General features: G+C 48.4%; 2 protein-coding genes across 2 annotated transcripts; one reads left to right on the plus strand and one right to left on the minus strand.

Annotated features, from left to right (window-relative positions):
- The first annotated feature begins 356 nt into the window (after positions 1–356).
- adam17b (ADAM metallopeptidase domain 17b) lies at positions 357–9,380 on the plus strand. Its single transcript, XM_069723946.1, has 18 exons — positions 357–663; positions 1,527–1,659; positions 1,739–1,872; positions 1,974–2,062; positions 2,149–2,329; positions 2,959–3,089; positions 3,180–3,266; positions 3,415–3,525; positions 3,642–3,786; positions 3,872–3,963; positions 4,080–4,232; positions 5,436–5,635; positions 5,929–6,032; positions 6,232–6,366; positions 6,946–7,076; positions 7,180–7,347; positions 7,477–7,533; positions 7,687–9,380. The coding sequence occupies exons 1-18, from the start codon at positions 573–575 to the stop codon at positions 8,083–8,085; spliced, it is 2,541 nt and encodes an 846-aa protein (XP_069580047.1). The 5' UTR covers positions 357–572; the 3' UTR covers positions 8,086–9,380.
- Positions 9,381–9,563: 183 nt separating this feature from the next.
- On the minus strand, positions 9,564–15,188 carry LOC138636103 (cleavage and polyadenylation specificity factor subunit 3-like). Its single transcript, XM_069723947.1, has 18 exons — positions 15,005–15,188; positions 14,473–14,536; positions 14,249–14,346; positions 14,008–14,136; positions 13,572–13,749; positions 13,373–13,462; positions 13,135–13,285; positions 12,313–12,488; positions 12,067–12,225; positions 11,803–11,949; positions 11,471–11,623; positions 11,272–11,380; positions 10,929–11,027; positions 10,728–10,822; positions 10,508–10,595; positions 10,357–10,423; positions 10,104–10,200; positions 9,564–9,886 (listed from the first exon to the last, which is right to left on the minus strand). Exons 1-18 carry the CDS (start codon positions 15,076–15,078, stop codon positions 9,797–9,799), a joined length of 2,064 nt encoding a protein of 687 aa, XP_069580048.1. The 5' UTR covers positions 15,079–15,188; the 3' UTR covers positions 9,564–9,796.
- Between the last annotated feature and the right edge of the window lie 1,212 nt (positions 15,189–16,400).

The raw sequence follows: 16,400 nt of genomic DNA on the forward strand, positions 1-16,400 counted from the left end.
CTGATTTAGTCTTTTTTTTTAAAGAATAATTTCTACACTTCATTATTTTTTTGTATTTAATCAAATTTATTTTATTTATAAATATATTTGTCACTGTATCTTTATTTCTGCCTTTATTTTCACTCATTTTATTTTCTTAATTCCTGATTCCAGCTCTTATGTTACTAAGGGTTTATTTATATATATATATATATATTTTTTTTTTAACAAGTTGACTTTTCTTTGCTTTCGAATATTGATTACAACTATCGATTACACAATTACAGACGCTTTAACCCCCATGCTTTTACTGTGAAGGCCATTGGGCCCACTTCCGGCCTACTTCCTTAGTTCTTCCCAGCTTTCCTCAACGGCTCTCGGTCTTCCTACTTCCGCGGACTGGAGGCGTTTTTCTTCTGCCTGTTTCTAACCGCAACAGAGACTTCAGCTGGATGAGATTTTGTCCAACTTCCTCCAGGAAAGTGTTTTAAATGTGAAGTTTTTCACCCTAAAGTGTTGAATCTGATGCGGCGAGCAGCGAGCAGCGACCCGCATCGAGCTGGTTGAAGAGCCGTTGGTGGAAGCGGTCCAACATGAGGCGCCAGCTCCCTTTTTTAACCGTTTTCATCGCTTTAGCGGAGGCAGCCGTGTCCCCGGACTCAGACACGGCGGGACAGGAGTTCAGTAAGTGTTTAAAAGACCTTTTAAATCCCGCGTGTTTCCGTTCATGTCTGGTTTGTCTGCTGAAGTCACCGCGGATAAAACAACGAGCGACTTCAGCGAGATGTTCATCGGTAGGAAAGTATGCATGCCACTTCTTCTTTTAATAAAATACACCAAAATAGGTGAAAAGTTAGGAAGGAGCGAGTCAAAATGAACAAATAACAAAATATAGATTTGTGTTTTGATGTCAAAATAAGGATGAATCAGTGTTTCAGTGACTCATAAGTGTAATTTAAATGAAATCAATGACCTCAAAAGTCTCAATTTGACCTTTAACACAAAGTTATGAGAAGTCTTAAACTCGTAAGGACTACTTACAATAATAAATAATTCACGTGATAGTAAATGTTAGCTAGAGTCACTAGTCACGTAAAAGTTCACATGTAGGAAGAAAATATAGGGAAACATTCCTGCCCAAAAAAATACAAATAAAACGATGTATGAAAAGTTGGAAATGATTAGTCAGAAAAGTGATCATGAACCACAATTCTTTGTTTCTGATTATTATGATTTACTAAATAAAAATGACGAGTTCTTGGGTCAAAATCATCCTTTTTGTTACTTTCAAGGTACAATTATGAAAAATTTTGAGTCGTCACTTATTTGTAAATTATAATTATGTTAAAAGTTAAAACGTTGACTCAATGGTTGAATTTTTGTTGTATTTCCTGGTTAAAACAGACTTCTGTACAAACAGATATCGGAGCTCAATTGAAAACATCCAGATAATGAAGTGTGTTGTTAAATGACTGGTTTGTCGAATGTGCGCCGAGTTGGTTTCAGGAAGTTGAACACACCCCGTCGGGCCGTGTTTTCCTCTCCAGCGTCTCTCAGGTCGATGCTGGACGACTTCGACGTGCTGCCGCTCGCCGGCCTGCAGACGCACTCCGTCCGCCGCCGCGACGTCCAAACTCAAACTCACGTGGAGAAGCTGCTCAGCTTCGCCGCCCTGCACAGGTCAGACGCCGCCGACATTTCCTACAGATCGCCTTCCTCTTTTTTTTCCTGTACGTAACCGCGTGAGCGCCCCCTGCAGGCACTTCCGACTGTACCTGAGGACCAACGACGAGCTCTTCACCGAGGACTTCCGAGCCGTGGTCGTGGACGGAGACGGACGAGAGCGCAGCGTCCCGGTCAACAGGCACAACTACTTCACCGGACACGTCATCGGTAACGGTTGTGTCTGATGACATCAGCTGGTGACGGTCAGAAATTCTTCTCGGAGGTTTCGGACGTCCCGGTTTCAGACTTCACGTTTTTCTGTCTCCCAGGGGAGGAAAACTCTCGCGTTCAGGCTCATATCGACGACCACGAGTTCTCGGCTCACATCCTGACCGACGAGGCGGAGTACAACATCGAGGTGAGATACGAATTAAAGCAGACTGACGGGTTTTTTTTTTTTCCTAAAACATCCCTTTAAATGTTCCCTCTGTTCTCCATCTTCAGCCTCTGTGGAGGTTCACGTCGGCGCCCCCCGATGGCCGTCTGCTGATCTACCGCTCGGAGGACATCCGGAACATCAGCCGACTGCACCGGCCGTCCGTCTGCGGCTACGTGACCTCCGACCCCAATCACATCCTGCCCGACGGCGTCAGAGCCGCCATGTCGGAGGACCGGGAGGACGAAGGTTTGTCGATGTTCGAGGGGCACTTCCTGTAGCTGCTAAATAAACAAACAAACAAACCTCTTCTGTGTGATGGACAGGTCCTAATCTGAACATAGAAGTTTGAATCTGAACGAAGGTGCTTTCTGAGCTTTAGATGTTAAAAAAGAGGATTTTATTTTTTAATTAATTTTTTTAAGAGCTTTCTAAAAGGAGCTTTTGATATAAAAACTAATCTTTTCATGTGGAAAAAACAAAAAAAGCTTTCCATGTGGAAAAAAGTTTTCAGTGTGAAAAAAAACAAAAACGAGTTGCCTGACAAGCTTTTGATTAAAAAAAAAAAAAAAAAATGGGGGGCTGTCAATGTCACAGGATATTTTAATGTGACAATATGACTTTTATTGTGAAAAAAAAGAGCTTTCCTCAGAGTGAAAACCAGCTTTCAACTAAAATGTGGTGAAACATCGGAACGCCACAAAGATCAACAAATTCAGTTGCGTTAATATTCACAGTATGATAACGTAAACAGTAAACATACGAGAACATGGTTGGCCGCCTCAACAAATGAACTCTTAACGCTTTTATATTGCAATATTGTGACGCTTTGTTTAGTAGCGTGATAAATCCTGTGTTTTCTGTCTCGACCTGCTCAGAGTTGGTGCTCAGAGGCAAACGTCAGGTCCTCGACCACAAGAAGAACACCTGTCCTCTGCTGCTGGTGGCTGACCATCGCTTCTTCAAACACATGGGCCGGGAGGAGGAGAGCACCACCCTCAACTACCTGGTGAGACCCCCGGACGCACAGCGCTACTTAACCTCCTCTTCCTCCTCCTCCTCCTCCTGGTGACCGTAACCACCCCGGCTGTGTTTACAGATCGAACTGATTGATCGCGTGGACGACATCTACAGAAACACGTCATGGGACGATGAGTTCAGCGGTTACGGCGTCCAGATCCAGCAGGCGAGGACCCTATTTTTTCATTAGTTCCATTTCCTGTTCGTGTTTTAACTTCCTGTCTGCGTCTAAAATCTCATGTCCTGAATAAAATCAGAGTGGCGTAATCCTGGCGTGCGCAGTGATGTAAATGTAAACCTGTGGCTGCCGTCAGATCATTATAGAGAAGACTCCGACCGTCGTGGATCCTGGGAAAAGTCACTTCAACATGAGAGGAAGTCCAGTGAAGGGCAGAGACGTGTGGGACGTCAAGAAGCTGCTGGAGGTAACGGCGGACAGACTGCAGGCTAACGCTGGTCGCTACATTCTGCACTTGGGGTTTGTCGCCATCCCTGAACGTGGCGTCGCCTCTGAGGTCTCTGCTCGTCTGTCCCCTTGCAGCAGTTCAGCGTGGACATCGCAGAGAAAGCCTCCAATGTGTGCCTCGCTCACCTCTTCACCTACCAGGACTTCGACGAAGGCACTCTGGGTCTGGCCTACGTCGCCCCGTCCAAACCCGACATCGCCGGAGGTCTCTGCTCCAAAGGTCGGCCCTGCGGCTCCACCGCCTGCTGTACCTCTGGTTCCTGGGGGTAGATTTAAACAATGATCTCGGTGTTTATGTTCTCCAGGTTGTCCATCGTCCACAAACAAACAAGGAGTGATCTACCTCAACACAGGTCTCACCAGCACCAAGAACTACGGGAAGACCATCCTGACTAAGGTCGGCTGCTCACTTTGTTTTCTTGTTGACGGTGTTTCTCTGGAAGTTTGTCAGCTGCTGATGAATGAAATCCCTCCTCCCCCCTCAGTAAAATCAGCTAGTTGTCGTCTCCACAGGAAGCAGACCTGGTAACGACCCATGAGCTCGGACATAACTTCGGAGCGGAGCACGACCCGGACAACATCGCGTACTGCGCCCCCCGAGAGGACCAGGGGGGCAAGTACGTCATGTACCCCATCGCTGTGAGCGGAGACCACGTCAACAACAAGGTGCTGCTCCCGTTTCATCCTTTACATCAACATTAACCGATGGCGCTGTCGTAGGTCTCCGTTGTCGTAGGTCTCCTGTTGTCGTAGGTCTCCTGCTGTCGTAGGTCTCCTGCTGTCGTAGATCTCCTGTTGTCGTAGGTCTCCTGCTGTCGTAGGTCTCCTGCTGTCGTAGGTCTCCTGCTGTCGTAGGTCTCCTGTTGTCGTAGGTCTCCTGCTGTCGTAGGTCTCCTGCTGTCGTAGGTCTCCTGTTGTCGTAGGTCTCCTGCTGTCGTAGGTCTCCTGCTGTCGTAGGTCGTAGGTCTCCTGTTGTCGTAGGTCTCCTGCTGTCGTAGGTCTCCTGTTGTCGTAGGTCTCCTGCTGTCGTAGGTCTCCTGTTGTCGTAGGTCTCCTGCTGTCGTAGGTCTCCTGTTGTCGTAGGTCTCCTGTTGTCGTAGGTCTCCTGCTGTCGTAGGTCTCCTGCTGTCGTAGGTCTCCTGTTGTCGTAGGTCTCCTGCTGTCGTAGGTCTCTGTTGTGTCGTAGATCTCCTGTTGTCGTAGGTCTCCTGCTGTCGTAGGTCTCCTGCTGTCGTAGGTCTCCTGTTGTCGTAGGTCTCCTGTTGTCGTAGGTCTCCTGTTGTCGTAGGTCTCCTGCTGTCGTAGGTCTCCTGTTGTCGTAGGTCTCCTGCTGTCGTAGGTCTCCTGTTGTCGTAGGTCTCCTGCTGTCGTAGGTCTCCTGCTGTCGTAGGTCTCCTGTTGTCGTAGGTCTCCTGTCGTAGGTCTCCTGTTGTCGTAGGTCTCCTGTTGTCGTAGGTCTCCTGTTGTCGTAGGTCTCCTGTTGTCGTAGGTCTCCTGCTGTCGTAGGTCGTAGGTCTCCTGCTGTCGTAGGTCTCCTGCTGTCGTAGGTCTCCTGTTGTCGTAGGTCTCCTGTTGTCGTAGGTCTCCTGTTGTCGTAGGTCTCCTGCTGTCGTAGGTCTCCTGTTGTCGTAGGTCTCCTGCTGTCGTAGGTCTCCTGCTGTCGTAGGTCTCCTGTTGTCGTAGGTCTCCTGCTGTCGTAGGTCTCCTGCTGTCGTAGGTCTCCTGTTGTCGTAGGTCTCCTGCTGTCGTAGGTCTCCAGCTGTTGTAGGTCTCCAGCTGTCGTAGGTCTCTTGTTGTCGTCGATGAGTCCGATCTAAATGTGAAACACTGAATCCAGGATTGAATGAGTAAATCCCCCCGTGTGTGCAGCTCTTCTCCAACTGCAGTAAGCGGTCCATCGTGAAGCGTCTGAAGTGGAAAGCTCCGTCCTGCTTCAAAGAGAGGAACATCAACGTGTGCGGAAACTCCCGGGTGGAGCAGGGGGAGGAGTGCGACCCGGGACTGCTGCACATCAACTCGGACCGCTGCTGCACTACCGACTGCCGGCTGAGACACGGAGCTCAGTGCAGGTCAGCTGCTGGAGACACGAGTGGACAGAGACTGAACTGACGTGGTTGTCCCATGTTTACCATTTGTACCATGTGTTGGTGCCAAATGTTGGTCCCGTTTTTCTACAAAGTTTGTCCAACGAATGTCCCGTGTTTGTCCCTTTTCTGTCCAAAGTTTGTCCCATTTGAGACCAAAGTTTGTCCAGTATTGGTCCAACGAATGTCCCTTGTTGTTCCTAAGTTTGTCCAGTGTTTGTCCGGTGTTTGTCCAGTGTTTGTCCCGCCCTCAGCTTATCAACGGTCTCTGTCTTCAGTGACAGGAACAGTGCGTGCTGTAAGAAATGCCGATTTGAGTCCGAGGGTGAAGTCTGTCAGGAGCCCATCGACGCCACCTGTAAAGGACACTCCTACTGCACAGGTCAGCCTCAGGTCAAAGGTCAAACATCTGGGATTATCAGAGGTGGAACGTAACCCGAGAACATTTCCTCAACTTGACATCTAATTCTGTTCATAACTCACCCGGGAACAAATCCTGGATCGAAAATGGACCCGGCCAATTGAAACCCTCCCAAAAAACAGGAAAATGGAAGTAACGTCTGCTGCGTTTGTGTCGACAGGAAACAGCAGCGAGTGTCCTCCACCTGAAAACGCTCCCGATAAAACGGTGTGTCTGGACAGCGGGGAGTGTCTGAGCGGAGAGTGTATTCCTTTCTGTCAGGCCGTCCTGAAGCTGCCGCCCTGCGCCTGCAACGGTACGACGCTCAGCTGCTGTTCTGATCTAAATCACATGTTAGCGTGAAAAAAAACAAAAGTATAAAGGAGCTGACACGGAGCCCTGAGGAACGCCGTGAGTAAATATGGACGCCGTGAGTTTTATCATTTCAAAGCTCGGACCCACCAACTGAAGTTAACCGCTGAATGACTTCAAACGGCATCTGTACTATGGCAGCATTTCCAGTGATAATTGTTGGCTACGTTTTGCTAGCGTTGGCAGTGTTAGCTATCCTACGCTAATGTTAGCTAATGCTAATATGTTCCATAGAAATAGTTTTTTGCGACAAAGTGAAGTTGCATCTTCTACTACCACTGGTATTATTAGCTAACATTAGCTATCAGCAACGTTAACTAACAGTACCATGCTTTGCGGTAAATCGATAAATATTTCGGAAACTATAAATTGCACAACCAAACAAAACAATAGCAATAGCTGCGGAAACGAGTCGGCCGTTTGGAGTCCTTAATTCCGTTTCCACGACTCGGGAAGAATAAAAATAGGAACGAAATTGTGCATCCTGAAGTCCGACTGCATCCTTTATTTTATTTTTTCCCAGAAACCAACTCTTCGTGTAAAGTGTGCTGTCGGACTGGCGGCGGCGCCTGCGCCCCCTACCAGGACACCACGGGTAACTTCCTGTTCCTGCGGAAAGGCAAACCGTGCACCGTGGGCTTCTGCGACGGAGCGGTGAGACGAGCGCTCCATTAAAAAAAGAAAGAAAAGCTGAACACATTTGAACCTCCTGAGACGGACGGAGGTGGTGACCGTGTCCCCCGCGGTGTCTCTGCAGGGGAAGTGCATGAAGCAGGTGCAGGACGTGGTGGAGCGTCTGTGGGACTTCATCGACAAACTGGACATCAACACGTTCGGGAAGTTCCTGGCCGACAACATCGTGGGCTCGGTGGTGGCCTTCTCGCTGCTCTTCTGGGTTCCCTTCAGCATCCTGGTCCACTGTGTGGTGAGACCCGGCGCTGCGGCCGGTTCCTCGTGTTTTAGGGCTAAAATCACCTCCTTTAAGAAAACTGTTGGTTCGAATGACAGTCAGCACTTTTCCAGTTTCTTACTCTTCGTCTCCTCGTCCTTTCAGGACAAGAAGCTGGACCAGCAGTACGAACAGACCACCAAGTCTCTCTTCTTCCCCAGCGTGAGTAGAAACGCCGCGTCAGCAGAACTCAAAAGGCCCGAAATATTTAAAACAGATTAAGGATCTGTTCGAAGATCAGTTTCATTTAAATCTTTTTTTTTTGTTTGGTCCCTTTAAGTGTACACTGACCGACTGGCTGTTTGTTTTTCCCAGAATGCCGAGCTCCTGAGCAGCCTGGAATCGGCATCCGTTCGGATCTTCAAACCTCCGGCCTTCCCCACCGCCCCCCTCCGCTTCCAGTCCATCGGCCCCCAGCAGAGCAGCACCCCTCCGGTCCCCGTCCCCGACCCGGGCCCCGCCCCGGCGCCGGGTCCCACCCCGCCGCCTCTGGACAGCCCGCGCATGGCCACCATCCACGAGGACGCCAGCTTCGACTCCCACCTGGACGAGGAGGCCCTGGAGGAGGCGTTCGGGCGGCCGGCGGCAGCGGCGGCCGTCCGGCGCTCCTTCGAGGACCTGACGGAGAAAAGCGCGACGAGTCGCAGCGAGAAGGCGAAACTGTTCCGACTGCAGAGACAACATCAGATCGACAGCAAGGAGACGCAGTGCTGAGAGACGCAGCCAGCAGGGGGCGCTCTGCCGCAACGAAGACCGCCATGTTTTCAGAACCCGTCCGTCTGACCTTCAGTGTCCTCCAAGTCGTCCCGTTCCGTTCGTCTGACCAGATGTTTGTCCGTTCGTGAGAGTCCCGAGTTCAGGATCCGTCTGTCGATTCCAGACTCAAACATCTCCGATAAGATCCAGTCCCCTACTGTCCCACGCTCATGTCGGTCCCTGAACGCCCTGCACTTAAAAAAAAAAAAAAAAAAAAGTTCAGCAGGAAGAACGAGTCGACGTTCTGGCCGAATCTGTCCGTTAAAACTCGTCCCGTTCGGTCCAGAAGGAACTTCGTCTTCTTGACTTTTACAGTCTCTTCCACTTGAAAAGTTCAAAGGTCAAAGAGCTGCAGGGACTCCTGTTTTCCCATCATGCAGTTCAATAAAACGTGTTTTGGACGTTTGTTAATAATCAGCAGCTTCATCGATCGTTCGCAGCTAAATCCAGCGAGATCGATCTGCTGCGACGTCTCGCTGGGAATCGAACGCGACCGTGTTAGTGCCTTGCTCACCTGCTACGCCACACACACACACACACACACACACACACACACACACACGTTATATATTCTTGTGAAGCCCATTGGTCTGTTTAATGACATCAGAGCTGCAGCCATCGATCCGTCGATTGAAAGTTAACCAGCAGTTTTTATAAAATTTTATATTTTGAGTGAATTTTATATTTTTGGGTTCTTAAACACAACAACTCAATTGAAGTTGAAAAATTAGAGCAATACATAAAATAATATATAAAAATGAGCTCGGTTGTTTTTATTGTTGCCAAAAGACTTAAATAAATTGAATCATCCGGGTTTAAAGACCGAAGTCGCGAAGCTTTAAAACCAAACGTCTTCGTTTCACACCGACTCTACGGGACAAAATCAACTTGAGATTTTATGAAATCGGTTTATTTTTTTATCAGGTGTAACGTTGTTTTGTGTCATTTTAATTGAGAGCTGCTGTCAGAATCATTATTACATTAAAAATGACGATCAGTCGACGTGCCTTCTCTTCTTCGGTGGTGTTCAGATGTCAGTATTTTTCCTGCCGTGTGTCGCTCTACGCGGGCGACGCCCTGCTGTACGTTTGTGTTTATTGTGTGAAACTTCAGTCACTGTGATGTCAAATTAAATGTTTTCATTGTGAACAAACTGTTTTGCTTCCTGATGATTTCATGTTTCAAGTCACTTTTGGGTGAAAAAATACCCTAACGAGTAATACCACCAAAGACCACTAGGGGCTCGCTCCAAAAAACCCTCCCTTTTAAAAAGAATCAGCTTCTCCTGCAACAGTCAGTAAATATTTTTGAAAGTGGGCGGAGCATCGTGTCCTCGCGCTCGTTTATCCGAATGTAACGACGACGTGGGAGGATTCAGAATAAACCTGATTGATGTTCGAATCAGGAGGTAGATGATAAAACGCAGAAGACAGGAGTGACGTCAAATCTCGACAAACTGTTTATTTCCAACATAAAAAAAAATATTCATCACGTTGCCGTGACAACGGTTTCATAGTAAATCAGTAGAAAAGCGTCACCTCAGGAATCACAGTCTCTGAAATAAACCTCCTCAGCCGGTGGACAGGTGTGTCTGACACTAGGCCGACGCCCCGTCCCGTCCCCTCTGGCCCCCCCCACTCCACTGTGAGATCACAGTGGGCGTGGTCAGTCAGAAGGTCGGGCTGAGGGCGTCGTAGAGCCGATGGATGGCGACCTCAACCATCTCCCTCAGCGACTCGTCCTCCACACACGTCACCGACTGCAGAGCAACACACGCGCGCACGCACACGCACACACACTTTATAACGTGTCGTTTACAGACGTGAAGAGCTGATCTTCATCACGAAATACTGAAAATTATTCCAACGTTAATGTTGTTAAAATACAATTTCGGCGAAATAAGCGCTCCGATCGTTTAATCCAACGTGGTTTCGTCACATTCAGGAAGTCTGACTCCGCCCACTTGTTGTACTCACCCGGGTCTCCGGGTCGACGAACGCCGTGGCGCCGTCCACCGTCACGCTCAGGTTTTTATCGTCTTTGAAATTCACGCAGTCCTCCCCGAACATGTCGCTGCAACACGACAGACCACACGTTATTCTCTGGCGATGACTTTTATTTTGAAAATCTCTGCAGAAATACTTCAAACATGTTGTGTGTGTGTGTGTGTGTGTGTGTGTGTGTGTGTGTGTGTGTGTGTGTGTGTGTGTGTGTGTGTGATGCACTCACTGCAGCATGAGTTCCAGCCGCTCGATAAACACCTCCATGTCGAAGGGTTCCCTCCGGCTCTCCATGACTGAAACCAACAAACATACAGAGGTTTACAAGCTATCTGGTCAGTGAACGTCTCACTGCAGGCTGTCGTGCTGCGTTTACTGACGCTTCTGGGCGTTGGGGTTAGACTGGACCTCCAGGACCACCGTGGTGACGGCGTCGGCGTACATGTCGTTGAGCGGGTTGGCGATCCACTAAAAACCAAAAGTGAGTCATCGTCAAATACATTTTTCTCTCGATCAGCTGATTGATGTATCGTTGCAGCGCAAAACCAATCATTAAAACGAATCAATAAAATGAATCAATAAATCACGATGGTGTCTGACCTCCAGCTGCACGGTTCCAGCTTCATGAACCAGCGTGATGTTCTTAAAGATCTTCACTGTGATCTTGTCGCTTCCCTCCACCTGCTCCACGTCGCCTGGAAACACACACACACACACACACACACACACACACACACACACACACACACATGAATTATACAGAATCCAGGTGAGTCCAGGTGAGTTCAGGTGGTTTCTTACCTGCGAGGCTTCGCAGCTGGCTGACCAGCAGGGAGATCGGTCCGGTGTACGGGATGACCTGAGCCTGCGTCACGGTGCCCATACACAGATCTGTGTAGTCTGAACAAACAAGAGGAGGAAACAGTCAGGAACCTGAACACAACACACGGGGATGCGTTCAGGGACAACAAAACGTAGGAAAAAAAACCCAGTCAGGAGTGTCTGTCTGTTAATTAAATAACACACTAATACACACACACACACACACACACACACACACACACACACACACACACACACACACACACACACACACACACACACACACACACACACACACACACACACACACACAGTAACTGACCGGAGAGGTCGGAGGGCGTCAGGATGTGATAGTTGAAGTCTCTTTTGACGAGGATCCCGGAGACCCTCTGACCCTGAATGCACTTCCTGTCGGCCAGGGTGCCCATCACCTGCAGCAAAGCATGCTGGGAGTTACTGGCGGCCGTCAGACTAAAAACACAGGTGAGGTTTTTTTTGTCTTTGCGCGGACTCGTACGAACCTTCGCCAGCTTCTCTCCTCTGAAGTTGAGCGTGACGGCCTCGGTGTTTCTCGGGTTGTGGACTTCGATGTGAACCTCGTCGTTGTCTTCGTACTCGCGGATCAGAGCCGCCTTCAGACGGGCCATCTCGTTCTGCTCGCCGTGGACCAGAATCTGCAGACGCAGGACCGCACGAACATCAGTACATCCAGTCAGTGTTTGAACCTCAGCGGTTCATCTCAGACAGACTCAGTGATCAGTTATCATCTGTTCATCGTACGGATGTGTGTGTGTGTGTGTGTGTGTGTGTGTGTGTGTGTGTGTGTGTGTGTGTGTGTCGGTCATGTGATTACCACGTGAGGAGGTTTGAGGGCTCTGATGAACTCGCTGGTCTGCTGGTAGTCGGTGTGAGCGGAGAACGAGATGTAGTCCACCGACATCTTCAGAGGAAGCTTCTGACCCGACATGGTGTTTATCTCGTCGGGCTCCGTCATGATGTGCTGGAACAAACACGGTTTTCACAGAGTGACCTGAAGGGGGCGCTGTTGTAGTTCACATTGTGACCTAGGCGGGTAAAAGACGGAGAAGGTTTTTTTGCCGTGGCGTTTGGCGCTCACCTTGGCGAGCGTTCCCTCCACGCAGTACCCGGCGATGATGACTCCGTTCCTCTTGTCGGTGCACCAGCTCTCGAACAGCTCTCTGGACAGGCCGCTCTGCATCATACCCGGAGACGCCATCACCACGCTGGGGCCGATGTCGTCGAAGTGGTCCATGCTCTGACGGCGCAGGGACACCGGGGTCATTAAAACAACAACATACCGAGGTGTCTAACCAGGGGCGGCCTGCAGAGGGCGCTCACCGACCTTGAGGTTGCTGATGTGCTTGAAGACGAAGGGGTTGTTGATGTTGATGGCCTTCCGGATCTTGTCGTTCATGGCGTTGATGTAGGTTTGGTAGACGGCCATGCACTTCCTGGCCAGGGAGGAGGCGTAGTAGATGGGGATGTCGTGGAGCTCCGGGTGGTTCTGCCAGTACTCGTCTGGTACAAACGCACACACACGGAGAACACACTTCGTAAAGGTTTCTAAAGACGAGCGGGGGGAGGAGGTGGGGGGGGGGTGTTTGTGAATTAGCGTGAAGAGGACATCTTGTTATTTTGGAGCCACATTTGCTATGCCCCGCCCACCGATAGCAGAAACCTGGCCACCACTGGCCTGTCAATCAAGAAGACACGCCCACAAAATCTACCGTTTTTTTTCTTTAGGTCTAATTTCTAATTAATGACGCGATTCTTGTCCAGAACACTGATCAGAAGGAGTTTATCTAATGAACCCATAATCACTTAATCATTTACTGACTTGATGCTTTTTCAATGGGAGTCTATTGGAGACGGAGGGTTTTTGGAGCCCCTACTGGCCCTCGGTGGTATTACACTTAAAGGCACTTTTACATCGGCCTCACTTGTCAGACCTGCGAACACGTTTATACGCCGTCTGCGTCTCCAACGTTAAATCCGACGTGAAACGACTCTGAAGGACCGACGTGAACAATGTTTTTGTTCTTATTTCTTTTTAAGTTTCAAACATTATCGTCATCGCAAAAACGACCTTCGTCCGTCTCAGCTTCTCTGTCAAACTCATTCACGGCTTCAAAATGCGGAAAACACTTTGTCGTTGAATCCTCACCGAGGATGAGCAGCAGCTCTTGGGCTCGTCCCAGCGCGAAGACGGGGATCAGGCAGCGGCCCTCCCGGTTCACGATGTCGTGGACGGTGTTACAGAAGCGAGCCTCTCTCTCCTCTCGCTTCTCGTGGATGTGCGTCCCGTACGTCGACTCCTGGCGGACACAAAATGGAGCCTGGTTTGTTTCCGAAGTCCGTTTGGAGTCGTTCTGATTGTGTCTGAAAAGCGCGGATGAACTCACGGTGATGAGGATGTCCGGTTTCACGCTGGGGATCTCGGCCGCCATCAGATGTCGGTCCTCCTGACGGGAGAAGTCGCCCGTGTACAGCAACTGCACGAATAATAAGAAAGACGCAGTCAACGGAAACGTCACACTTTCCTGTTTTAGAGTCGTCGGTAACTGTGAGGAGGAACCGGAGCGGCCGGTCGGACCGACGGACCTTCACGCCGGCGATCTCGATCATGAACATGGCGGCTCCGAGGACGTGTCCGGCGTGGTAGCACCAGAACTTGATGCCGGCCACCTCCTTCACCTCGTGGAAGTTGATGGTCTCGATCTTCTCCATGCTGTCCTCCAGGTCCGTCTCCGTGTACAGCATGTCGTCCGCCGAGATGTTGCTGCAACACACAACACACACTGAAATACACAGCGAGGGACGTACACACAGGACGAACTCGGACGTAGTCCTACTGACTTGGACGTAGCCCTACCTGACTCGGACGTAGCCCTACCTGACTCGGACGTAGTCCTACCTGACTCGGACGTAGTCCTACTGACTTGGACGTAGCCCTACCTGACTCGGACGTAGTCCTACTGACTTGGACGTAGCCCTACCTGACTCGGACGTAGTCCTACTGACTCGGACGTAGCCCTACCTGACTTTGACGTAGTCGGACAGCAGCCAGCGGTAGATGGCCTTGGTGGCGTGTGTCATGAAGGTCCGTCCTTTAAAGCTGGTCTTCTGCAGGAACCAGGGCAGCGCTCCACAGTGGTCCAAGTGGAAGCTGGTGGAGGAGGCTCATAATGAACTTCTGCATCGCATTGTCTTATTTATTTATTATCATCATCATCATCATCATCACTGCAGGAAATCAGTGACCGAGTGTCTGAACTTACTGGCTGATGAGCAGCAGGTCGACCTCAGCCGGATCAATCAGGTCGATGTACGGCAGAGCGTCCATCCCCTCCAGACCAGGATGGATCCCACAGTCCAACTAACCACGAGAAACACACACACACACACACACACACACACACACACACACACACACACACACACTTTATACACTGAGCTTCAATGTTTACGGCTGATGTGTTGAACGACACAAAGGTGGCGTTACCATGATCTTTCGTCCCTTGAACTCCAGGATGATGCAGGATCGTCCCACCTCCTGACCGGCACCACTGCTCACACACACACACACACACACACACACACACACACACACACACACACACACAGAAAACCATTACTTCCGTGTCCAACTATAATAATAACAACTGTAGCTGCCGGAACAAGTTTCCAACCAGATTCACACCAAACTCCAGACAAAAATTACACAATTTTAAAATCTTTGGACATTAGAGGAACCTGGCAGAGTGGGTCACGTGACTTATGAGATTTACAATTGTATATCGACGCCTTTGAAAGCCACATGTACTTTAAACGTTTAAAACATTCTTAAATACGCGCTTTTTGGTGCCGATTTGGAAAGTCGCTTCCGCTTCAAATAACCGTGAAACTGCGTATTTAATTGTGCGTTTGCGCTCGTTCATAAGAGCGCGCAACTAAAAACCGTGTGTTTGTGAATGGAGTCCGTTATGGGAGCAGCTCGCGGATAAAAGCAGCTAAAAGTTCGTGTTTAAACTCACAGCGGGCGGATGAGCAGCTGGTCGCTCTCCTCCGCAGGAACCGTCACAACATCCGGCTTCCGTTTAGCTGCCATGTTTACTTCGATAAACCGGACAAACAATCAAACAAACAAACAAGGATACTGATTCATAACTCCGTTGGTTAGCCGCTTCGCGTGTAGCCACAGGTTTTTGCTATGCGTCACTTCCGGTGCCTGCTGAAAACTCCCCGTGCAGCACGACATGTCGTACCGTTGGTTCCACCTCTCATCAGAAATGTATACAAACAATAAATAATTATGTTTAATTTTTTTAATTCAGTTTTATAGTATAATTTTAATTACAAATACAAATGTATTTTTTATTTATATGCTGCACAATAATTTTTTTCAACATATTAAAATGTATTTTAATGTCTGTGGCAATTTTGGTTGCATTTGAATAAATATTTGTGGACGGTGGAGTTATAGGTTGTAGTGAGCCAAAATATTTGTCACAATGCAGACCATCACCTGTGAAGACTGGTGACAGTAGTTAGCACTGCTGCCGCTCAGCCAGAAGTTTTGGGGTTCGATCCCCCCCTTTGTCATGACTTAGAAAAAAAAATGGTGTCATTTTTGACTTTGAAAATGCAGGTCATTTTTTGAACGTGGCATCGCATGACCTTTGGGTCACTTTTTGACCGCCACGCCACGGGCACACCGATCGACGAAAATAAATTATATTGATAACTTTTAATTCCAAACATGTTAAGAGGACACAGACTAAATTTCAAGTCGGTCAGACAAAATCATCCAAATTATGAAAAAAAAAACTGCAGCAAAAAGTCACCTGAAAGTCATTTTTGGGTCACTTTTTGACGACTCCGCAAAAATACGACATTTTCCGCCGGGAGAGACGTGTGCACCAACAAACGAGTTTTTGAATATGATCAAACCTCCAAAAACACAGTTGTTTATGAAGAATAACAATAATGCAGAATAATAATTCCTTGAAGAACAATAGGGCTTTCTCACCATTGGTGCTTGGACCCTAAAAACAATACTTACATGAAGAAAATTCTCTAATCTAATAATAGTTATTAATCTTAACATTAATAGCGTTCTAATTTTAACTACATCATTTTAAAAAACTCAAACTTAATTGTCACACTTTTATTTAGCATTTTGTGTCACTTGCATTGATTATTTTTATTTGTTTTATTTCTATTGTTTTATGTATGTTTTTAAATTACAACAACTAATTTTGGGGTAAGAGAATGTGAGAAATGCTGAAACGTGCTTTTCTAATATCTGATAAACTGGGAAAACAGTTTTAAAATTGTCAAGACCAACAATTTTGCAGCCACATTGTAAGAAGTGAAGAACGGAGGGAGAAAAATTAGTGGGTTCTCTCCGGGTTCTCCGATCATCCAAAA

This window comes from Brachyistius frenatus, unplaced genomic scaffold (assembly GCF_029030835.1).
Source record: "Brachyistius frenatus isolate BFR_SWC_R1_liver_20210118 unplaced genomic scaffold, ASM2903083v1 Contig_353, whole genome shotgun sequence".
Classification (NCBI taxonomy): domain Eukaryota; kingdom Metazoa; phylum Chordata; class Actinopteri; family Embiotocidae; genus Brachyistius; species Brachyistius frenatus.

What these genes read in the sequence shown, in the direction of transcription:
- adam17b (XM_069723946.1), top strand. Translation starts at nt 573, where the DNA reads ATGAGGCGCCAGCTCCCTTTTTTAACCGTTTTCATCGCTTTAGCGGAG. An exon ending in CACGGCGGGACAGGAGTTCA is followed by an intron (nt 664 to 1,526) that starts GTAAGTGTTTAA and finishes TTTCCTCTCCAG; the next exon opens with CGTCTCTCAGGTCGATGCTG. An exon ending in GCACCACCCTCAACTACCTG is followed by an intron (nt 3,090 to 3,179) that starts GTGAGACCCCCG and finishes CTGTGTTTACAG; the next exon opens with ATCGAACTGATTGATCGCGT.
- LOC138636103 (XM_069723947.1), bottom strand. Translation starts at nt 15,078, where the DNA reads ATGGCAGCTAAACGGAAGCCGGATGTTGTGACGGTTCCTGCGGAGGAG. An exon ending in GACCTGCTGCTCATCAGCCA is followed by an intron (nt 14,137 to 14,248) that starts GTAAGTTCAGAC and finishes CTCCTCCACCAG; the next exon opens with CTTCCACTTGGACCACTGTG. An exon ending in AGCACATCAGCAACCTCAAG is followed by an intron (nt 12,226 to 12,312) that starts GTCGGTGAGCGC and finishes CTGCGCCGTCAG; the next exon opens with AGCATGGACCACTTCGACGA.